General features: G+C 61.8%; 2 protein-coding genes and 1 long non-coding RNA gene across 9 annotated transcripts; 1 reads left to right on the top strand and 2 right to left on the bottom strand.

Moving 5' to 3' along the window:
- Nucleotides 1–856: 856 nt before the first annotated feature.
- On the top strand, nucleotides 857–18,805 carry LOC127465479 (trafficking protein particle complex subunit 14-like). Of its 6 annotated transcripts, XR_007902221.1 has the most exons (14): nucleotides 857–3,175; nucleotides 4,382–4,477; nucleotides 6,450–6,582; nucleotides 6,674–6,760; nucleotides 7,561–7,681; nucleotides 8,379–8,526; nucleotides 9,086–9,168; nucleotides 10,132–10,286; nucleotides 13,434–13,570; nucleotides 14,914–15,095; nucleotides 16,520–16,804; nucleotides 17,197–17,373; nucleotides 17,560–18,060; nucleotides 18,353–18,805. XR_007902221.1 is itself a non-coding variant. In XM_051775990.1 (12 exons), the coding sequence occupies exons 1-12, from the start codon at nucleotides 2,735–2,737 to the stop codon at nucleotides 16,672–16,674; spliced, it is 1,737 nt and encodes a 578-aa protein (XP_051631950.1). In that variant the 5' UTR covers nucleotides 862–2,734; the 3' UTR covers nucleotides 16,675–16,799. The 6 variants fall into 6 exon arrangements, 3 of the variants coding, with proteins under 3 accessions (XP_051631950.1, XP_051631952.1, XP_051631951.1); XR_007902222.1 differs by lacking the exon at nucleotides 17,197–17,373 and having other exon boundaries at nucleotides 16,520–16,848; nucleotides 17,456–18,060; XR_007902223.1 differs by lacking the exon at nucleotides 17,197–17,373 and having other exon boundaries at nucleotides 858–3,175.
- LOC127465480 (ragulator complex protein LAMTOR4-like) lies at nucleotides 18,385–22,301 on the bottom strand. Of its 2 annotated transcripts, XR_007902224.1 has the most exons (5): nucleotides 22,224–22,301; nucleotides 21,108–21,188; nucleotides 20,013–20,130; nucleotides 18,610–18,822; nucleotides 18,385–18,579 (listed from the first exon to the last, which is right to left on the bottom strand). XR_007902224.1 is itself a non-coding variant. In XM_051775993.1 (4 exons), the coding sequence occupies exons 1-4, from the start codon at nucleotides 22,224–22,226 to the stop codon at nucleotides 18,725–18,727; spliced, it is 300 nt and encodes a 99-aa protein (XP_051631953.1). In that variant the 5' UTR covers nucleotides 22,227–22,301; the 3' UTR covers nucleotides 18,385–18,724. The 2 variants fall into 2 exon arrangements, 1 of the variants encoding a protein (XP_051631953.1); XM_051775993.1 differs by having other exon boundaries at nucleotides 18,385–18,822.
- LOC127465481 (uncharacterized) lies at nucleotides 18,988–19,761 on the bottom strand. Its single transcript, XR_007902225.1, has 3 exons — nucleotides 19,606–19,761; nucleotides 19,211–19,445; nucleotides 18,988–19,159 (listed from the first exon to the last, which is right to left on the bottom strand). It is a non-coding gene; the product is annotated as an uncharacterized LOC127465481 (long non-coding RNA).
- Nucleotides 22,302–22,329: the final 28 nt, after the last annotated feature.

The raw sequence follows: 22,329 nt of genomic DNA, 5'->3' as shown, positions 1-22,329 counted from the left end.
GATTTCTCCTCTGGAATCACTTCGTGCCTCAGTTTCCCTGGGACGCGACCCCAGAAATTGGAATTTGGGGACCCAAAAAAAACCCCAGGAATTTTTGGACCCCAAACCCGGGAATTTGGGAGCCAAAAATCAGGGATTTGGGACCCCTCAAAAAATAAGGATTTTGGGACCCAAAACCCCAAGGATTTCGGACCCAAAAATCCAGGGATTCAGGACTCTCCAAACCAGGCTTTTGAGACCCAAAAAACAGGAATTTGGGATCCCCAAAACCCGGGATTTTGGGATCCCCTCAGGCCTCAGTTGACTTGTAACCATAGCAATAAACCACTCGCTCATTGGTCGGTCGCGCTGTCAATCAATCAACGGGCGTCACTGATTGGGTTCTCTCGGCTGCCAATCACTCCTTTGTAAGGGCGGGAAAGGCGAAGCCCCGCCCTCAGCGAGACGTGATTGGCCCTTCGAGCGGAAGAGGCGGGGCATCCGCGCGCTCGGCGCTCTGCTGAGCGGCCGCCATCGGTGCGCTCGGCCGTCGATTCCGCCGCCCTGCGCATGCGCATCGCCCGGCGCCGCGCCCGGGACCGCCGAGTGGGCCCGGCCCGGCCCCGGGACCCCCCCCGGGACCCCCCGGTAACCCCGAACCGGACCCGGACCCACCCCCGGTAACCCCGAACCGGACCCGGGACCCCCCCCGGTAACCCTGAACCACCCCCGGGATCCCCCCGGTAACCCCGAACCGGACCCGGACCCACCCCCGGGACCCCCCCCGGTAACACCGGACCCACCCCCGGGACCGTCCAACCACCCCCGGGACCCCCCGGTAACCCCGAACCCGACCCGGGACCCCCCCGGTAACCCCGAACCGGCCCCGGACCCACCCCCGGGACCCCCCGGTAACCCCGAACCGGACCCGGGACCTCCCCCAGGACCCTCTGGATCCATCCCCCGGGACCCCCCTCCCTTCCCGGTATTCCCGGGATTTTCCCCCCTGGAATTAACCCCCCGGAATTCCCGGGATTCCCATTATCCCCCTCAGTATTCCCGGGATTCTCCCCTCTGGAATTAACCCCCCGGGATTCCCGGGATTCCCAGTATTCCCGGGATTCTCCCCCTGGAATTAACCCCCAGGATTCCCAGTATCCCCCCAGTATTCCCGGGATTCTCCCCCTGGAATTAACCCCCAGGATTCCCAGTATCCCCCCAGTATTCCCGGGATTCTCCCCTCTGGAATTAACCCCTCAGGATTCCCGGGATTCCCCCCTGGGATTAACACCCCCCCTCTGGAATTCCCGGGAATTCCCGCTGGGATTAACCCCCAAGATCCCACTTTTTCCCCGTCCCGGAATTCCCAGGATTTCCCCCCCGGTTCCCTTGGGATCTTCCCCCTTTATCCCCCCAAATATTCCCGGGATTCCTCCCAGGATTCCCCCCCAAATATTCCCAGGATTCTCCCCCTGGGATCTCCCCCTTTACCACCCCCGGAATTCCCGGGATTCCCCCTGGAATTCACTCCCAGCATTCCTGGGATGCTCCCCCCGGGATCCCTCTGGAATTCCCGAGATTCCCCCTGGGATTGACCCTGGGATCCTCCCCCTGGAATTCCTGGGATTCCCTCTGGAATTAACCCTCCCTTCCCCCTGGAATTCCCAGAATTCCCACCGGGACCAACCCCAGGATCAACCCCCCCATTCCCTGGGAATTCCCAACCCTCCTCCCAAGGATTAACCCCCCGACATTCCCTCCGGGACAAACCCCGGGATTGACCCCCCTCTCCTCCTGGAATTCCCAAAATTCCCACCGGGACCAACCCCAGGATTAATCCCCCCATTCCCTGGGAATTCCTCCTGGAATTCCCAAAATTCCCACCGGGACCAACCCGGGGATCAACCCCCCCCATTCCCTGGGAATTCCCTCTGGAATTAACCCCCCTCTCCTCCTGGAATTCCCTCTGGAATTAACCCCCCTCTCCTCCTGGAATTCCCAATATTCCTTCTGGGACCAACCCCAGGATCAACCCTCTCATTCCTTGGGAATTCCCAACACTCCTCCCAGGGATTAACCCCCTGGAATTCCCAAAATTCCCTCCCTTAACCCCCCCATTCCCCAGGAATTCCCTCTGGAATTAACCCCCCTCTCCTCCTGGAATTCCCAAAATTCCCACCGGGACCAACCCCAGGATTAATCCCCCCATTCCCTGGGAATTCCTCCTGGAATTCCCAAAATTCCCACCGGGACCAACCCGGGGATCAACCCCCCCATTCCCCTGGGAATTTCCTCTGGAATTAACCCCCCTCTCCTCCTGGAATTCCCAAAATTCCCTCCATCAACCCCCCCATTCCTTGGGAATTCCCAACACTCCTCCCAAGGATTAACCCCCTGGAATTCCCAGAATTCCCACCGGGACCAACCCCAGGATCAACCCCCCCATTCCCTGGGAATTCCCTCTGGAATTAACCCCCCTCTCCTCCTGGAATTCCCAGAATTCCCACCGGCACCAACCCCAGGATCAACCCCCCCATTCCCTGGGAATTCCCAACACTCCTCCCAAGGATTAACCCCCCAGAATTCCCAGAATTCCCACTGGGACCAACCCCAGGATCAACCCCCCATTCCCCAGGAATTCCCAACACTCCTCCCTGGAATTCCCAAAATTCCCACCGGGACCAACCCCGGGATTAACCCCCCCATTCCCTGGGAATTCCCGAGACTCCTCCCATTCCCGCTTCCCGGCATTCCCATGGAATCCCAGTGCGACTATTCCATGTATTTCCCGGCCGTGCCCTTCCCGCCCCGGGAATTCCTGGCGGGAGAATCCGGAGGGTACCGGGCCCTGCCCCGCCGGAATCACCTCTACCTGGGAGAGACCGTCCGCTTCCTCCTGGTGCTCCGATGCCGCCCCGGGAATCCCGGGAATTCCGGGAGCGCCGGGAATCCCGGGAATTCTGGGAATTCCGGGAATAACCCCCCCCGCACCCCCTGGGCCGAACTGGCCACCTCGTTGTCCGCCTTGGCCACGGTGGCTCCGGGAGGATCCGGATCCGGGGATTCCTCGGGAATTCCTCGGGATGGGGACGTTGGGAATGACGAGGGGGAGAATCCGGAGGATCCCGCGGTTTTCCGGGAATGCCGAGCGCTCCTGACCCACAGCAAGGGACCCCCCGGCTGCCCCGGGGCCGGGGTGGGTGACGGGGGCAATGTCGGGAATGTTGGGAATGCCGGGATAGGGATGGAGGTGGGAAGGGGATGGAGGTGGTTTTTTGGGAATTCCGAGTGTTCCCGGTGGAAAATTTGGGATTCTTGGAGCGTCCGGGGGGTGGGATGGGTGGTAGAAGAGATTTTGGGAATGTTGGGAATGTTGGGAATGCCGGGATAGGGGTGGAGGTGGGAAGGGGGAGCCGGTGGTTTTTTGGGAATTCTGGTTGTTCCTGGTGGAAAATTTGGGATTCTTGGAGCGTCCTGGGGCTGGAATGGGTGAGAAAAGGAGGGTTGGGAATATTGGGAATGTTGGGAATGTCAGGATAGGGATGGAGGTGGGAAGGGGTGGAGGTGGTTTTTTGGGAATTCCGAGGGTTCCCAATGGAAAATTTGGGATTCTTGGGGTGTCCTGGGGCCGGGATGGGTGGTAGAGGAGATACTGGGAATATTTGGAATATTGGGAATGTTGGGATAAGGATGGAGCTGGGAATGAGGAGACGGATTTGGGAAGGGGGAGGTGTCGGAGCCGCCGGTTTTCCGGGAATTCTGGGCATTCCTGATGGAAAAATCTGGGATTCTGAGGCTGGGCTGGGTGCCAATTGAAACACTGGGAATCCTGGGAATGTTGGGAATGTCGGGATAGGGATGGAGCCGGGAATGGGGACACGGAACCAGGAGTGGGGAGGTGTCGGAGCCGCCGGTTTTCCAGGAATTCCGGGTGCTCCTGGTGGAAAATTTGGGATTCTTGGAGTGTCCCGGGGCTGGGATGGGTGAGAAAAGGAGGGTTGGGAATGTTGGGAATGTTGGGAATGTTGGGATAGGGATGGAGCTGGGAATGAAGAGACAGAGCTGGGAAGGGGGAGGTGTCGGAGCCGCCGGTTTTCCGGGAATTCCGGGTGCTCCTGATGGAAAAATCTGGGATTCTTGGGACTGGGATGGGTGGTAGAGGGGATACTGGAAATATTGGGAATGTTGGGAATGTCGGGATAGGGATGGAACCAGGAATGGGGACACGGAACCAGGAGCGGGGAGGTGTCGGAGCCGCCGGTTTTCCGGGAATTCTGGGCATTCCTAATGGGAAAACCCGGGATTCCGGGGCTGGGCTGGGTGCCAATTGAAACACTGGGAATCCTGGGAATGTTGGGAATGTCGGGCCGGGGCTGGATCCCGGTTTTTCCCCCCCCCCCAGATCCCGGTGGAGGATCCCATCGTGGCCACGGACGAGGTGATTTTCCCGCTCACCGTTTCCCTGGATAAGCTCCCGCCCGGAACCGGCAAAGCCAAGGTGGCCACGGCCGGGGCACGGGGGGGGGGACCTTGGGGACACTTTGGGGACACTTTGGGGAATTTGGGAAGGGGAAGAGTCCTTGGGAAGGGGAGGAGTCCTTGGGAATGATGGGAGGAATCCTTGGGAAGGGGAGGAGTCCTTGGGGACAATTTTGGGGGACCTTGGGGATGATTTGGGGACCTTGGGGACAATTTGGGGACTTTGGGGACGATTTGGGGACAGTTTGGGGGCCTTGGGGACAGTTTGGGGACTTTGAGAAGGGGAGGAGTCCTTGGGAATGATGGGAGGAATCTTTGGGAAGGGGAGGAGTTCTTGGGAATGGGAGGAATCCTTGGGAATGGGAGGAGTCCTTGGGGACAATTTTTGGGGACTTTGGGGACAGTTTGGGGACAGTTTGGGGACCTTGGGAAGGGGAGGAATCCTTGGGAAGGGGAGGAGTCCTTGGGAATGATGGGAGGAATCCTTGGGAAGGGGAGGAGATCTTGGGGACAATTTTTGGGGACCTTGGGGATGATTTGGGGACCTTGGGGACAGTTTGGGGACGAGGAGGGGACAGTTTGGGGACAATTTGGGGACCTTGGGGACAATTTGGGGACATTGGGAATGGTAAGAGTCCTTGGGAATGGGAAGGAATCCTTGGGAATGGGGAGGAGTCCTTGGGAATGGGGAGGAGTCCTTGGGGACAATGTGGGACATTGGGAATGGGAGGGGAACTTGGGGACAGTTTGGGGACAATTTGGGGACCTTGGGGACAATTTGGGGACATTGGGAATGGGGAGGAGTCCTTGGGAAGGGGAGGAGACCTTGGGGACAATTTTTGGGACCTTGGGGACAGTTTGGGGACCTTGGGGACACTGGGGGGGTCCTGGCAGTTGTCCCCTGAGGTGTCCCCTGACCTGTCCCTTGTCCCCAGATCGTGGTGACAGTGTGGCAGAGGGACGTGGAGCTGCAGGAGGGGAGGGGGGTTACCTGTGGCTCTCAGGTGTCCCCTGAGGTGTCCCCACGACCCCTGAGGTGTCCCCCTGACCCCTGCCATGTCCCCTGACGTGTCCCTTGTCCCCAGATCATGGTGACAGTGTGACAATGTCCCCTGAGGTGTCCCCTGACGTGTCCCTTGTCCCCAGATCGTGGTGACAGTGTGGCAGAGGGACGTGGAGCCTCCGGAGCTGCAGGAGGGGGGGGGGGTTACCTGTGACTCTCAGGTGTCCCCTGACCTGTCCCCTGACCTGTCCCTTGTCCCCAGATCGTGGTGACAGTGTGACAATGTCCCCTGACCTGTCCCCTGACCTGTCCCTTGTCCCCAGATCATGGTGACAGTGTGGCAGAGGGACGTGGAGCTGCAGGAGGGGGGGGGGTTACCTGTGGCTCTCAGGTGTCCCCTGAGGTGTCCCCATGACCCCTGAGGTGTCCCCCTGACCCCTGCCATGACCCCTGACCTGTCCCTTGTCCCCAGATCGTGGTGACAGTGTGGCAGAGGGACGTGGAGCCTCCAGAGCTGCAGGGGGGGGGGTTACCTGTGGCTCTCAGGTGTCCCCTGAAGTGTCCCCATGACCCCTGAGGTGTCCCCTGACCTGTCCCTTGTCCCCAGATCATGGTGACAGTGTGACAATGTCCCCTGCCGTGTCCCCTGATGTGTCTCTTGTCCCCAGATCGTGGTGACAGTGTGGCAGAGGGACGTGGAGCTGCAGGAGGGGGGGGGGTTACCTGTGGCTCTCAGGTGTCCCCTGAGGTGTCCCCCTGTCCCCTGCCATGACCCCTGACCTGTCCCTTGTCCCCAGATCGTGGTGACAGTGTGACAATGTCCCCTGAGGTGTCCCCTGACCTGTCCCTTGTCCCCAGATCGTGGTGACAGTGTGGCAGAGGGACGTGGAGCTGCAGGAGGGGAGGGGGGTTACCTGTGGCTCTCAGGTGTCCCCTGAGGTGTCCCCATGACCCCTGACCTGTCCCCTGACCTGTCCCTTGTCCCCAGATCGTGGTGACAGTGTGGCAGAGGGACGTGGAGCCTCCGGAGCTGCAGGAGGGGGGGGGTTACCTGCGGCTGCTCCAGGGCCGCGCCCCCGCCCAGGTGTTCCGCCAGCACCGCGGGGCCTTCAAGGCGCAGGGTGGGCACTTTGTCCCAAAAAACGTCCCCAAACCATCCCCTGGGGTGTCTCTGGGGTTGTCCCCTGAGTGCCACCCCCTTGTCCCCCCCAGTGAGCACCCTCCTGACCGTGCTGCCACCGCCCAGGGTCCGCTGTCGGCAGGTGACGGTGTCCGGGAAGTACCTGACGGTGCTCAAAGGTCAGGGGGGGACATTTGGGGACATCTGGGGATGTTTGGGGACGTTTGGGGACATGGGGGAGGTGGGAGGGACAGAGGGACATGGAGGGGACAGGGGGACATGGAGGGGACAGGAGGAGAGGAAGGGGTGAGGTGTCACCAGGTGACGGTGTCCGGGAAGGACCTGACGGTGCTCAAAGGTCAGGGGGGGACATCTGGGGATATTTGGGGACATTTGGGGACATCTGGGGATGTTTGGGGACATCTGGGGATGTTTGGGGACAAGGGGGGGACAGAGGGACATGGAGGGGACAGGGGGAGAGGAAGGGGTGAGGTGTCACCAGGTGACGGTGTCCGGGAAGGACCTGACGGTGCTCAAAGGTGAGGGGGGACATTTGGGGACATCTGGGGACATGGGGGGGGGCAGAGGGACATGGGGGGACAAGGAGGGAACATTCCCAATGTCCCCAAGTACTCCCAAATGTCCTCAGTCTCCCCCAATGTCCCCAAATCCCCCAAATAGCCCCAATGTCCCCCAATTCCCCCAAATGTCCCCATTGTCCCCAAATGTCCCCAATCCCCCCAATCCTCCCCAATCCCCCCCGATGTCCCCAATGTCCCCAAATGTCCCCAAATGTCCCCTGGTGTCCCCAGTGCTCCCTGTGAGCTCCCAGGAGGAGATTTCCCTGTGGGATGTGCAGATCCTGCCCCGACATCCCCCAATCCCAACATCCCCAATGTCCCCAATCCCCCCAATCCTCCCCATCCCCCCGATGTCCCCAATGTCCCCAATGTCCCCAAATGTCCCCTGGTGCCCCCAGTGCTGAATGGGAGCTCCCAGGAGGAGATTTCCCTGTGGGATGTGCAGATCCTGCCCAACTTCAACGCCAGCTACCTGCCCGTGATGCCCGACGGCTCCGTCCTGCTCGTCGACGACGTCTGGTGAGGGGACACCAACCCCAAACCCCAGCCCTTGGGGACGTTTGGGGACAATCAGGGGGTGGCAGGGGACCCAGGGGGCCTTGGGGACAGTGTGGTGACCTTGGGGACAGTGTGGGGACATCGGGGATGTGGGGGGACCTTGGGGACAGTGTGGGGACTTTGGGGACAGTGTGGGGACATTGGGGATGTGGGGGGACCTTGGGGACAATGGGGGGACCTTGGGGACAGTGTGGTGACCTTGGGGACAACATGGAGGCCTTGGGGACAACATGGGGACTTTGGGGACAGTGTGGTGACCTTGGGGACAACATGGAGGCCTTGGGGACAACATGGAGACCTTGGGGACAGTGTGGTGACCTTGGGGACAGTGTGGGAACCTTGGGGACAATGGGGGGACCTTGGGGACAGTGTGGTGACTTTGGGGACAATGTGGAGACCTTGGGGACAGTGTGGGAACCTTGGGGGCAACATGGGGACCTTGGGGACAGTGTGGTGACCCTGGGGACAGTGTGATGACCTCGGGGTGTCCCCGAGGTGTCCCTGAGGTGTCCCCCTGTCCCCTGACAGCCACCACTCCGGGGAGGTGCCCGTGGGCACCTTGGGGACAGTGTAGGAACCTTGGGGACAGTGTGGTGACCTTGGGGACAGTGTGGTGACCTCGGGGTGTCCCCTGAGGTGTCCCCCTGTCCCCTGACAGCCACCACTCCGGGGAGGTGCCCGTGGGCGCGTTCTGCCGCGTGTCCGGGGCGGGCGCGGGCTGTCCCTGTGCCCTCAGTGCCCTGGAGGAGCACAACTTCCTCTTCCAGCTCCAGGCCCCCGAGAGGCCCCCCGAGGACGCCAAGGAGGTGAGGGGACACCTGGGGACACCGGGGTGGCCTTGGGGACACCGGGGGTGGCCTTGGGGACAGTGGTCAGGGGTCAAAGGCCTCGTCCAGGGGTCCTGGTGACACCAAGAATCCCCCTGGTTGGGGTGTCCTTGGGGTTGGGGACATTTGGGGACACTGAGGGAGGGCTTGGGGACACCGGGGTGGCCTCGGGGACACCGGGGGTGGCCTTGGGGACAATGGTCAGGGGTCAAAGGCCTCGTCCGAGGGGCTTCGTCCGGTCCTGGGGACACCAAAACTCTCCTGGTTGGGGTGTCCTTGGGGTTGGGGACACTCAGGGAGGGTTTGGGGACACTCAGGGTGGCCTTGGGGACACTTGGGGACCCCGGGGGTGGCCTTGGGGACAATTGTCAGGGGTCAAAGGCCTCGTCCAGGGGTCCTGGTGACACCAAGACCCTCCCTTGGTTGGGGTGTCCTTGGGGTTGGGGACCCCAGGGTGGCTTTGGGGACACTTGGGGACCCTGGGGTGGCCTCGGGGCCCCCGGGGGTGGCACCTGTGTCCCCTCTGTCCCCTGCCCAGGGCCTGGAGGTGCCCTTGGTGGCCGTGGTGCAGTGGTCGACGCCGAAGCTGCCCTTCACCAGCAGCATCTACACCCACTACAGGTGAGTGGCCCCAAACGGCCCCAAATGTCCCCAGATGTCCCCAAAATGTCCCCAAATGTCCCCAGGGCCACCTCTGAGCCGTGGCACCGCTGTCACCTCCCTGGCATGTCGTTGTCATGTCGTTGTCACCTTGTCACCACCTCCTCAGGGCTTTGTGTAGCTCCCCTGGGGCTCCCTGGTGGTGCCCCCACGATGTCCCCATGATGTCCCCAATGTCCCCAGACCCTCCTGGCTGCCCAGAGCCACCCCAGGAGGTGCCACCACGTCACTGTCCCATCATTGTCCCCTTACTGTCCCCACGTCACCACCTTTAGTAGCTCCCCTGGGGCTCCCTGGTGGTGCCACCACGATGTCCCTGTGATGTCCCCAATGTCCCTATGATGTCCCCACGATGTCCCCAATGTCCCCAGACCCTCCTGGCTGCCCAGAGCCACCCCTGGAGGTGCCACCACGTCACTGTCCCCATGTCACCCCCTCCCCAGGTCATTGTGTAGCTCCCCTGGGGCTCCCTGGTGGTGCCACCACGATGCCACCACAATGTCCCCACAATGTCCCCAATGTCCCCAGACCCTCCTGGCTGCCCAGAGCCACCCCTGGAGGTGCCACCATGTCACTGTCCCATCACTGTCCCATCACTGTCCCCATGTCACCCCCTCCTTGGGGCTCAGACAGGGCTCCCTGGTGATGCCACCACGATGCCACCACGATGTCCCCATGATGTCCCCAACATCCCCACGATGTCCCCAATGTCCCCAGACCCTCCTGGCTGCCCAGAGCCACCCCTGAAGATGCCACCACGTCACTGTCCCATCACTGTCCCCATGTCACCACCTTCACCAGCTCCCCTGGGGCTCCCCGGTGGTGCCACCACGATGTCCCCAACGTCCCCACGATGTCCCTAAGATGTCCCTGATGTCCCCAATGTCCCTAAGGTGTCCCTGATGTCCCCAATGTCCCCCCCAGGCTGCCCAGCATCCGGCTGGAGCGGCCCCGTTTCGTGATGACGGCCACGTGCGAGTCGCCGGTGCCGGCGCGGCGCCGCTTCACCGTCACCTACACCCTGCGCAACGAGCTGCAGGACTTCCTGGCCGTCAGGCTGGTCTGGACCCCCGAGACAGGTGGGGACATTTGGGGGGGATTTGGGCACATCCAGGGACATTGGGGGGATTGGGGATGTTGGGGACATTGGGGACTTCCTGGCCGTCAGGCTGGTCTGGACACCCGACACTGGTGGGGACATTTGGGGACATCAGGGGGGTTGGGGACATCCAGGGACATTGGGGGGATTGGGGACATTGGGGACTTCCTGGCTGTCAGGCTGGTCTGGACTCCTGAGACTGGTGGGGACATTGGCGGGGATCTGGGACATTGGGGGGATTTGGGGGATTTGGGACATTGGGGACATTTGGGGGGATTGGGGGGATTGGGGACAGCAGGGGGTGTTGGGGACATTGGGGACTTCCTGGCCGTCAGGCTGGTCTGGACACCCGAGACTGGTGGGGACATTTGGGGGGGATTTGGGGACATCCAGGGACATTGGGGGGATTGGGGATGTTGGGGACATTGGGGACTTCCTGGCCGTCAGGCTGGTCTGGACACCCGACACTGGTGGGGACATTTGGGGACAGCAGGGGGGTTGGGGACATTGGGGGGGATTTGGGGGATTGGGGACATTTGGGGGGATTGGGGACATTTGGGGTGTTGGGGACATTGGGGACTTCCTGGCCGTCAGGCTGGTCTGGACCCCTGAGACAGGTGGGGACATTTGGGGGGATTTGGGGACATCCAGGGACATTGGGGGGATTGGGGATGTTGGGGACTTCCTGGTCGTCAGGCTGGTCTGGACTCCTGAGACTGGTGGGGACATTGGCGGGGATTTGGGACATTGGGGGGGATTTGGGGGATTTGGGACATTGGGGACAGCAGGGGGTGTTGGGGACATTGGGGACTTCCTGGCTGTCAGGCTGGTCTGGACACCCGACACTGGTGGGGACATTTGGGGACAGCAGGGGGGTTGGGGACATTGGGGGGGATTTGGGGGATTGGGGACATTTGGGGGGATTGGGGACATTTGGGGTGTTGGGGACATTGGGGACTTCCTGGCCGTCAGGCTGGTCTGGACCCCTGAGACAGGTGGGGACATTTGGGGGGATTTGGGGACATCCAGGGACATTGGGGGGATTGGGGATGTTGGGGACTTCCTGGCTGTCAGGCTGGTCTGGACCCCTGAGACTGGTGGGGACATTTGGGGACATCAGGGGGGTTGGGGACATTGGGGACATTGGGGGGTTGGAGGGGATTGGGGGGATTGGGGACGTCCAGGGACATTGGGGGGATTGGGGTGTTGGGGACATTGGGGACTTCCTGGCTGTCAGGCTGGTCTGGACCCCTGAGACAGGTGGGGACATTGGGGGGGATTTGGGGGGATTGGGGACATTGGGGGGAATTAGGGGGGTTGGGGGCGTTGGGGACTTCCTGGCTGTCAGGCTGGTCTGGATCCCTGAGGCAGGTGGGGACATTTGGGGACATCAGGGGGGTTGGGGACATTTGGGGGGGTTGGAGGGGATTGGGGACATTGGGGACTTCCTGGCCGTCAGGCTGGTCTGGACCCCTGAGACTGGTGGGGACATTTGGGGACAGCAGGGACATCAGGGGGGTTGGGGACATTTGGGGTGTTGGGGGGATTGGGGACATTGGGGGGGATTGGGGACATTGGGGGTGTTGTGGGAGATTGGGGACATTTGGGGACATTCGAGGGGATTGGGGACATTGGGGACATTGGGGGGATTGGGGACATTGGAGGGATTGGGGACATTTGGGGACATCGGGGGAATTGGGGACATTGGGGGGGATTGGGGGGATTGGGGGACAGGGACAGGGACAGGGAGGGGACATGGGGAGGATCCCACTCCCACAATTCCCACATTAATTCCCATATTCCCATCATTCCCACATTCCCAAATTCCCACATTAATTAATTCCCATAATTTCCACATTAATTAATTCCCACATTCCTACAATTAATTCTCACAATTCCTACATTAATTAGTTCCTACATTCACATAATTCCCACATTAATTCCTGCATTAATTCCTACATTAATTTCTACATTATTTCCCACATTAATTCCCACATTAATTCCCACATTCCTATAATTAATTCCCACATTAATTCCCCCATTAATTCCCACAATTCCCACCATTCCTGCATTCCCATAATTCCCAAATTTCCCCCAAAATTCCCAGGAAAAGCCCCTTCCCTTCCCGGCTCCCTGGACTCCATCATGTGGGGGGGGGATCCCATTCCCACAATCCCCACATTCATTCCCACATTAATTCCCACAATTCCTATAATTAATTCCCACATTAATTCCCAAAATTCCCAGGAAAAGCCCCGTCCCTTCCCAGCTCCCTGGACTCCATCATGTGTGTGGGGGATCCCATTCCCACAATTCCCACATTAATTCCCACATTCCTATAATTAATTCCCACATTAATTCCCACATTAATTCCCAAAATTCCCAGGAAAAGCCCCTTCCCTTCCCGGCTCCCCGGACTCCATCACGTGGGGACAGGGACAGGGACACGGGGGGGATCCCATTCCCACAATTCCCACATTCATTCCCACATTAATTCCCACAGTTCCTATAATTAATTCCCATATTAATTCCCACATTAATTCCCACATTCCTATAATTAATTCCCACATTAATTCCCACATTAATTCCCACATTCCTATAATTAATTCCCACATTAATTCCCACATTCCTATAATGAATTCCCACATTAATTCCCACTTTAATTCCCACTTTAATTCCCAACATTCCCAGGAAAAGCCCCTTCCCTTCCTGGCTCCCTGGACTCCATCGTGTGGGAACAGGGACAGGGACAGGGACACGGAGGGGGGGATCCCATTCCCACAATCCCCACATTCATTCCCACATTAATTCCCACAATTCCTATAATTAATTCCCACATTAATTCCCACATTAATTCCCACATTCCTATAATTAATTCCCACATTAATTCCCACATTCCTATAATGAATTCCCACATGAATTCCCACAATTCCTATAATTAATTCCCACTTTAATTCCCAAATTTCTCAGGAAAAGCCCCTTCCCTGCCCGGCTCCCCGGACTCCATCGTGTGGGAACAGGGACAGGGACAGGGACACGGAGGGGGGGATCCCATTCCCACAATCCCCACATTCATTCCCCCATTAATTCCCACTTTAATTCCCACTTTAATTCCCAAATTTCCCAGGAAAAGCCCCTTCCCTGCCCGGCTCCCTGGACTCCATCGTGTGCCACACCCCCCTCACCAACCTGGGATATTCCCGCAAGGGCAGCGCCAGGACCATCCGGGTGGCATTCCAGGCGCTCCGGGAGGGGCTCTTCGAGGTGACACCAGTGTTCCCAGTGTTCCCAGTATCCTCCCAGTATCCCCAGTGTCCTCCCAGTATCCCCCAGTGTCCCCATTCCCTGTCCCAGTACCCCCCAGTGTCCCCATTCCCAATCCCAGTGTCCCCATTCCAGGCGCTCCGGGAGGGGCTCTTCAAGGTGACACCAGCATTCCCAGTGTTCCCAGTATTCCCAGTATCCCCCAGTGTTCCCAGTATCCCCCCAGTGTCCTCCCAGTACCCCCCAGTGTCCCCATTCCCTGTCCCAGTACCCCCCAGTGTCCCCATTCCCAATCCCAGTGTCCCCATTCCAGGCGCTCCGGGAGGGGCTCTTTGAGGTGACACCAGTGTTCCCAGTATCCCCAGTGTCCTCCCAGTATCCCCCCAGTGTCCCCCCAGTATCCCCCAGTGTTCCCAGTATTCCCAGTGTCCCCCAGTACCCCCCAGTGTCCCCATTCCCAGTCCCAGTGTCCCCATTCCAGGCGCTCCGGGAGGGGCTCTTCGAGGTGACACCAGTGGTCCCAGTGTTCCCAGTATCCCTCCCAGTGTTCCCAGTATCCCCCCAGTGCCCTCCCAGTACCCCCAATGCCCTCCCAGTGCCCTCCCAGTCTCCCCAGTGCCCTCCTAGTGCCTGTTTCTCTATCCCCAGTGCTTCCAGTGCCCTCCCAGTGCTCCCAGTGCCCCCCCAGTGCCCTCCCAATATCCCCAGTGCCTTCCCACTGTCCCCGGTGTCCTCTCAGTGCCCCTCCCAGTACCCCCAGTGCCCTCCCAGTACCCCCAATGCCCTCCCAGTACCCCCAATGCCCTCCCAGTGCCCCTCCCAGTATCCCCAGTGCCCCTCCCAGTACCCCCAATGCCCCCCCAGTGCCCCCCCATCGCCCTCCCAGTGCTCTCCCAGTACCCCCAATGCCCTCCCAGTGCCCCTCCCAGTATCCCCAGTGCCTTCCCAGTATCCCTGGAGCCCTCCCAGTGCCCTCCCAGTACCCCCAGTGCCCTCCCAGCGCCCCCCCATCGCCCTCCCAGTTCCCCCAGTGCCCCCCCCGTGCCCCCCATTGCCCTCCCAGTGCTCCCAGTGCCCTCCCAGTGCCCCTTTCTCTATCCCCAGTGCCCCCCCAGTGCCCTCCCAGTATCCCCAGTGCCCTCCCAGTGCCCTCCCAGTACCCCCAATGCCTTCCCAGTGCCCTCCCAGTCTCCCCAGTGCCCTCCCAGTGCCTGTTTCTCTATCCCCAGTACCCCCAGTGCCCTCTCAGCTTCTCCCCAGCGCCCTCCCAGTTCCCCCAGCGCCCTCCCAGTGCTCCCAGTGCCCTCCCAGTGTGCTGACCGCCCCCCGTGCCCCCCTCCCAGTTGTCCCAGCACATGAAGCTGAAGCTCCAGTTCACGGCCAGTTTGGCCCCGGCCCCGCCCGAGCCCCGCCCGGTGTCCCGCAAGAGCAGCCCCAGTTCCCCCGCCGTGAGGGAACTGGTGGCCGGACTGGGACGCTCCCAGTCCTTCTCCCACCAGCAGCCCGCCCGCAGCCACCTCATGAGGTACTGGGAGGAACTGGGACAAACTGGGAGGGCACTGGGAGGGCACCGGGAGAGGCGCTGGGGACACTGGGAGGGCACTGGGAGCACTGGGGACAGAGAAAGGGGCACTGGGAGGGCACTGGGAGGGAGATTTGGAGCACTGGGGATGCTGGGAGGGCACTGGGAGCACTGGGAGGGCACTGGGAGGGCACTGGGAGGGTACTGGGAGCACTGGGAGGGGATACTGGAGATACTGGGAGGGAACTGGTGGCCGGACTGGGACGCTCCCAGTCCTTCTCCCACCAGCAGCCCGCCCGCAGCCACCTCATGAGGTACTGGGAGGAACTGGGACAAACTGGGAGGGCACTGGGAGGGCACTGGGAGCACTGGGGACACTGGGAGGGCACTGGGAGCACTGGGGACAGAGGAAAAGGCACTGGGAGGGCACTGGGAGCACTGGGGATGGAGAAAGGGGCACTGGGAGGGCACTGGGAGGGAGATTTGGAACACTGGGGATGCTGGGAGGGCACTGGGAGGGCACTGGGAGCACTGGGGATACTGGGAGGGCACTGGGAGAGACATTGGGGATACTGGGAGGGCACTGGGGACAGAGGAAAAGGGGATATGGGGACACTGGGGAGACTGGGAGGGCACTGGGAGAGAGATTTGGAACACTGGGGATACTGGGACAGCACTGGGAGGGCACTGGGAGCACTGGGAGGGCACTGGGGACAGAGGAAAAGGGGATATGGGGACACTGGGGATACTGGGAGGGCACTGGGAGAGACATTGGGGATACTGGGAGGGCACTGGGGACAGAGGAAAAGGGGATATGGGGACACTGGGGAGACTGGGAGGGCACTGGGAGCACTGGGGACGGAGAAAGGGGCACTGGGAGGGCACTGGGAGGGAGATTTGGAGCACTGGGGATGCTGGGAGGGCACTGGGAGGGACATCAGGGACACTGGGACAGACTGGGGACACTGGGGGGGATACTGGGGACACTGGGGACACTGGGAGGTGACAGTGCCACCCCCAATGTCCCCTCTGTGCCCAGGTCTGGCTCTGTGATGGAGCGCAGGGCCATCACCCCTGTGGGGACACTGGGGACACTGGGGGGGACATCAGGGACACTGGGAGGGACATCAGGGACACTGAGGTGACAGTGCCACCCCCCAGGTGACAGTGCCACCCCTCTGTCCCCAGGTCTGGCAGTGTGATGGAGCGCAGGGCCATCACCCCCTGTGGGGACACTGGGGACACTGGGGGGGGACACTGGGGTGACTGGGGACACTGGGGGGGACATCAGGGACATCAGGGACACTGGGAGGTGACAATGTCCCCATTGTCCCCAGGTCTGGCTCTGTGATGGAGCGCAGGGCCATCACCCCCGTGGGGACACTGGGGGGGACACTGGGGGGTGACAATGTCCCCACTGTCCCCAGGTCTGGCAGTGTCATGGAGCGCAGGGCCATCACCCCCCCCCGTGGGGTCCCCCGTGGGCCGCCCCCTGTACCTGCCCCCCGACAAGTCGGTGCTGGCCCTGGACAAGATCGCCAAGAGGGAGTGCAAGGTCCTGGTGGTGGCACCCGTGCAGTGACACACCTTGGGGACATCACTGGGGACATCGGGGGACATCGAGGGACAGTGGGGACAGCGAGGACGGGCCACCCCGGGGGTCCCAAACCCGCCCAGGGACCCCCCTGGGGGGCTGGAGCTGCTGCTTGGAGGTGCCAAGGGAGGGGACAGAGGGGACACGGGGATGTCCCCAAGTGTCCCCAAGCTTGGGGACATCCCCCAAGTGTCCCCAAGTGCCCCAAAGTGTCCCCAAGTGTCCCCAAGCTTGGGGACATCGAGGATGTGCCACCCCAGGGGTCCCAAACGCACCCAGGGACCCCCCTGGGGGGCTGGAGCTGCTGCTTGGAGGTGCCAAGGGAGGGGACAGAGGGGACACGGGGATGTCCCCAAGTGTCCCCAAGCTTGGGGACAACCCCCAAGTGTCCCCAAGTGCCCCAAAGTGTCCCCAAGTGTCCCCAAGCTTGGGGACATCGAGGATGTGCCACCCCAGGGGTCCCAAACGCACCCAGGGACCCCCCTGGGGGGCTGGAGCTGCTGCTTGGAGGTGCCAAGGGAGGGGACAGAGGGGACACGGGGATGTCCCCAAGCCTGGGGACACTTGGGGACACTTATGGACACACCAGGGGTCATCCCCAAGCTTGGGGACATCGAGGACAGGCCACCCCGGGGGTCCCAAACCCGCCCAGGGACCCCCCTGGGGGGCTGGAGCTGCTGCTTGGAGGTGCCAAGGGAGGGGTCAGAGGGGACACGGGGATGTCCCCAAGCTTGGGGACAACCCCCAAGTGTCCCCAAGTGCCCCAAAGTGTCCCCAAGTGTCCCCAAGCTTGGGGACATCGAGGATGTGCCACCCCAGGGGTCCCAAACGCACCCAGGGACCCCCTTGGGGGGCTGGAGCTGCTGCTTGGAGGTGCCAAGGGAGGGGACAGAGGGGACACGGGGATGTCCCCAAGCTTGGGGACACTTTGGGGACACTTGGGGACACGTTGGGGACACGCAGCCTGTGGCAGGTCCCGGCGCTGCGCCCGCGTTTTGGGGAGGGAGGGGAGGATTTGGGGACATTTGGGGACATTTGGGGACATGGGGAGGTGGCCTCGGGGGGGGGGGAGGGTGTCCTGGCAGTGCCACCCCCGCGTTGGGGACAAGGGACAAAGGGACAAGGGGGGGGGTGGCACCTCTGTCGCGGGTATTTATTGTCTAATAAAGGTCTGGATGTCACCTGAGGGGTCCTGGGGGGTCACCTGGGGGGTCCTGGGGTGTCACCGGGGGTGGGGACCCCCCCTCAAGGGCTTTGTCACCTCCTGTCACCTCCCCGGGGGGACTCGTGTGTCCCAAACCCCCCCCCCCGAGGTGACAAGGGACACACCACTGTCCCCTCCCAGTGTCCCCCCCATGTCCCAGTGTCCCCAATGTCCCCTCCCAGTGTCCCCCCCCATGTCCCAGTGTCCCCTCCCAGTGTCCCCCCCATGTCCCAGTGTCCTCCCAGTGTCCCCATCCCCCTCCCAGTGTCCCCCCCATGTCCCCAATGCCCCCTCCCAGTGTCCCCTTCCCTCTCCCAGTGTCCCCCCCATGTCCCAGTGTCCCCTCCAGTGTCCCCCCCACGTCCCTTCCAGTGTCCCCCCCATGTCCCCAATGCCCCCCTCCCAGTGTCCCCAGTGTCCCCTCCCAGTGTCCCCAATGTCCCCCCCAGTGTCCCCCCCCAGTGTCCCCCCCGAGGTGACCCCAGTGACCCACAGCCAGGACACCGTTTATTGCCTCCAGAGTGACCCCGAGTGTCCCCAAACCCCCCCCCGGGTGGCCTCGGGGACACCTTGGGGACAGTTGGGGTCACTTGGGGACAGCTGGGGACACTCGGGGCAGTTGGGGACACCTGGGGTCACTTGGGGACACTCAGGGACAGTTGGGGACACTTGGGATCACTTGGGGACAGCTGGGGACACTCAGGGGCACTTGGGGACACTCAGGGACAGTTGGGGACACTTGGGGTCACTTGGGGACAGTTGGGGACAACTGGGGACACTTGGGGACACTCGGGGACAGTTGGGGACACTCGGGGACAGTCGGGGCCGGCGCTGTCACACGGCCACGGGGTCCTGGACGTGGTTGTGGCGTTTGACGACGAAGAGTTTCTGTCCCGACACGGTGACGAGCAGGGAGTGCTCCCCAAAAACCACTGCGGGGACAGGACAGGGACAGTGGGGACAGGGCCACCCCCAAGGCCACCCCCAGGGTCCCCAAAACCACTGTGGGGACAGGACAGGGACAGGGCCACCCCCAGGGTCACCCCCAGGGTCCCCAAAACCACTGTGGGGACAATATGGGGACAGGGCCACCCCCAGGGTCACAGAGTCGCCCCCAGGGTCCCCAAAACCACTGTGGGGACAGGATGGGGACAATGGGGACAGGGCCACCCCCAGGGTCCCCAAAACCACTGTGGGGACAGGATGGGGACAGTGGGGACAGGGCCACCCCCGGGGTCACAGAGTCACCCCCAGGGTCCCCAAAAACCACTGCAGGGACAATATGGGGTCAGGGCCACCCCCAGGGTCCCAAAACATCACTGCAGGGACAATATGGGGACAGTGGGGACAGGGCCACCCCCAAGGCCACCCCCAGGGTCCCCAAAACCACTGTGGGGACAATATGGGGACAGGGCCACCTCCAGGGTCACCCCCAGGGTCCCCAAAAACCACCGTGGCCACTTTTGGGGCCAATCTGGTGGCCATGGAGACCCTTTGGTGACCCTTGGTGACCCCTTGGCGACCCTGGGGCCACTTTAATGCCCCTTTGGTGGCCCTTGGGGACATTTGGTGACATGGGGGGGGGGGGTCTGTCCCCCAAACTGACCCCAGAGACCCTCAAAGGAGGGGTCTTTTGGTGACCCTGGGGCCACTTCAGTGACCCTTTGGTGGCCCTTGGTGACCCTTTGGTGACCCCTTGGCGACCCTGGGGCCACTTTAATGCCCCTTTGGTGGCCCTTGGGGACATTTGGTGACATGGGGGGGGGGTCTGTCCCCCAAACTGACCCCAGAGACCCTCAAAGGGGGGGTCCCTGAGCCCACTTTTGGTAGCCCCGGAGCCACTTTGGTGGCCCTTGGTGGCCCTTGGTGACCCTTTGGTGGCCCTTGGTGACCCTTTGGTGGCCCCTGGGGACATTTGGTGGCCCGGGGGGGGGGTCTGTCCCCCAAACTGACCCCAGAGACCCTCAAAAGGGGGGGTCCCTGAGCCCACTTTTGGTGACCCTGTGGCCACTTTGGTGACCCTTGGTGACCCTTGGTGACCCTTTGGTGGCCCTTGGGGACATTTGGTGGCCCCTGGGGCCGTTTGGTGGCCCGGGGGGGGGTCAGTGCCCCCCAGACTGACCCGAGAGGCGCCGGAAGGGGGGGTCGTGGCCGCGGGGCAGGCGCAGCCCCAGGGCCGTGGCCACCAGGCCCTGCAGGACGGTGGCCGTGCGCTCGTCGTTCTCCAGGTCCCCCGAGGACTTTTTGGGGACAAAGGACACGATTTTGGGACCCCCCCCCCCCCAAATTGGGGACACCCCCCAGTCCAATCCTGGGACCCCCCTTCAATTTTGGGGACACCCTCCCTAATTTTTGCCCCCCCCCAAGCCCCCAATTTTGGGACCACCCCCCCTAATTTTGGGACCCCCCAGCCCAATTCTGGGACCCCCCCAATTTTAGGACCACCCCTCCCAGTTTTGGGACACCCCCCAATTTTGGGTCACGCCAGTTTTGGGACACCCCCCCCTCAATTTTGGGATCCCCCCCATTTTGGGACCACCCCAATTTGGGGACCACTCCCCTAATTTTGGGGCCCCTCCCCCAGATTTTGGGGACCCCCCCGACCCCTCCAACCCCCCCCAATTTTGGGGCCCCTCCCAGATTTTGGGGACCCCTCCAACCCCCCCCCCCTAATTTTGGGGACCCCCCCAGATTTTGAGGACCCCTCCAACCCCCCCCCCCAATTTTGGGGACCCCCCCAGATTTTGGGGACCCCCCAGATTTTCGGGACCCCCCGGACCCCTCCAACCCCCCCCCTCAAATTTTGGGGACCCCCCCCAATTTTGGGGACCCCCCCGACCCCTCCAACCCCCCTCCAATTTTGGGGACCCCCCCCAGATTTTGGGGACCCCTCCAACTCCCCCCCTAATTTTGGAGCCCCTCCCCCAGATTTTGGGGACCCCCCAGACCCCTCCAACCCCCCCCTCTAATTTTGGAGCCCTTCCCCCTAATTTTGGAGCCCCTCCCCCTAATTTTGGGGCCCCTCCCCCAGATTTTGGGGACTCCCCAGACCCCTCCAACCCCCCCCTCTAATTTTGGAGCCCTTCCCCCTAATTTTGGAGCCCCTCCCCCTAATTTTGGGGCCCCTCCCCCAGATTTTGGGGACCCCCCAGACCCCTCCAACCCCCTCCCCCAGATTTTGGGGACACCCCCCCCCGAAATTTGGGCCCCCCCTCACAGCCAGGACGGCGCCGTCGCTGATGACGAGATACCCGGCCTGGGCCGGGACCCGCTCCAGGCCCTGCGTCAGCGCCGACGTCTGCAACCAGGACGGACCAGTATGGACCAGTATGAACCAGTAGAAACCAGTATGGACCAGTATAAACCAGTACAGACCAGTAGAAACCAGTACGGACCAGTAGAAACCAGTACGGTCCAATAGAAACCAGTACGGACCAGTATGGACCAGTAGAAACCAGTATAAACCAGTACGGTCCAGCAGAAGCCAGTATGAACCAGTATAAACCAGTATGAACCAGTATGGACCAGTATAAACCAGTACAAACCAGTACAGACCAGTAGAAACCAGTACAGACCAGTAGAAACCAGTACGGACCAGTATAAGCCAGTATGGATCAATAACATCCCAGGAACCCCCCGGTAACCTCCCAATCCCTCCCAGTCCATCCCAGTCCCCCCCAGTCCATCCCAGTATAAACCAGCACCCCCCAGTCCATCCCAGTATAAACCAGTCCCTCCCAGTCCCCCCCAGTCCATCCCAGTCTCTCCTAGTCCATCCCAGTCCCTCCCAGTCCTCCCCAGTCTCCCCCAGTCCATCCCAGTCCATCCCAGTCCCTCCCAGTCCCCCCCAGTCCATCCCAGTTTCCCCCAGTCCCCCCCAGTCCATCCCAGTCCATCCCAGTCCTTCCCAGTCCATCCCAGTCCCCCCCAGCCCATCCCAGTTTCCCCCAGTCCCCCCCAGTCCATCCCAGTCCATCCCAGTTCCTCCCAGTTCCCCCCAGTCCATCCCAGTCCACCCCAGTCCTCCCCAGTTCCCCCCAGTCCCTCCCAGTCCACCCCAGTCCTCCCCAGTCTCTTCCAGTCCCCCCCAGTCCATCCCAGTTCCCCCCAGTCCATCCCAGTCCATCCCAGTCCCCCCCAGTCCCTCCCAGTCCCCCCCAGTCCCCCCCAGTCCATCACAGTCCATCCCAGTCCCTCCCAGTCCCCCCCAGTCCATCACAGTCCATCCCAGTCCCCCCCAGTCCATCCCAGTCCCTCCCAGTCCCCCCCAGTTCCCTCCAGTTCCCTCCAGTCCCCCCCAGTCCATCCCAGTCCATCCCAGTTCAGGTCTCACCATCGCGACGCTCCTGTTCCCTTCCGGGCACGTGACCGCGGCGGCACGTGACCGCCCTTTTCCCCGCCCCGCGCTGCCATTGGCTCAGCGCCCTGTCCATCGCCGC

Source organism: Manacus candei, unplaced genomic scaffold (assembly GCF_025592945.1).
Source record: "Manacus candei isolate 608988 ecotype Guabito, Panama unplaced genomic scaffold, ASM2559294v1 h1tg000405l, whole genome shotgun sequence".
In the NCBI taxonomy this organism is placed as follows: Eukaryota; Metazoa; Chordata; class Aves; order Passeriformes; family Pipridae; genus Manacus; species Manacus candei.
This window is presented reverse-complemented; position numbering and strand designations above follow the sequence as displayed.

Excerpts from the sequence above, each read along its gene's own strand:
- LOC127465480 (XM_051775993.1), bottom strand. Across the intron at positions 20,131-21,107 it reads GCGACGGCGCCGTCCTGGCT|TCCTCGGGGGACCTGGAGAA; the intron begins GTGAGGGGGGGC and ends GTCCCCAAAAAG. Across the intron at positions 18,823-20,012 it reads CCCCTTCCGGCGCCTCTCGG|TGGTTTTTGGGGAGCACTCC; the intron begins GTCAGTCTGGGG and ends CTGTCCCCGCAG.
- LOC127465479 (XM_051775992.1), top strand. The coding sequence starts at position 2,735 with ATGGAATCCCAGTGCGACTATTCCATGTATTTCCCGGCCGTGCCCTTC. Across the intron at positions 10,287-13,433 it reads GGTCTGGACCCCCGAGACAG|GAAAAGCCCCTTCCCTGCCC; the intron begins GTGGGGACATTT and ends CAAATTTCCCAG. Across the intron at positions 15,096-16,280 it reads GCCCGCAGCCACCTCATGAG|GTCTGGCAGTGTGATGGAGC; the intron begins GTACTGGGAGGA and ends CTCTGTCCCCAG.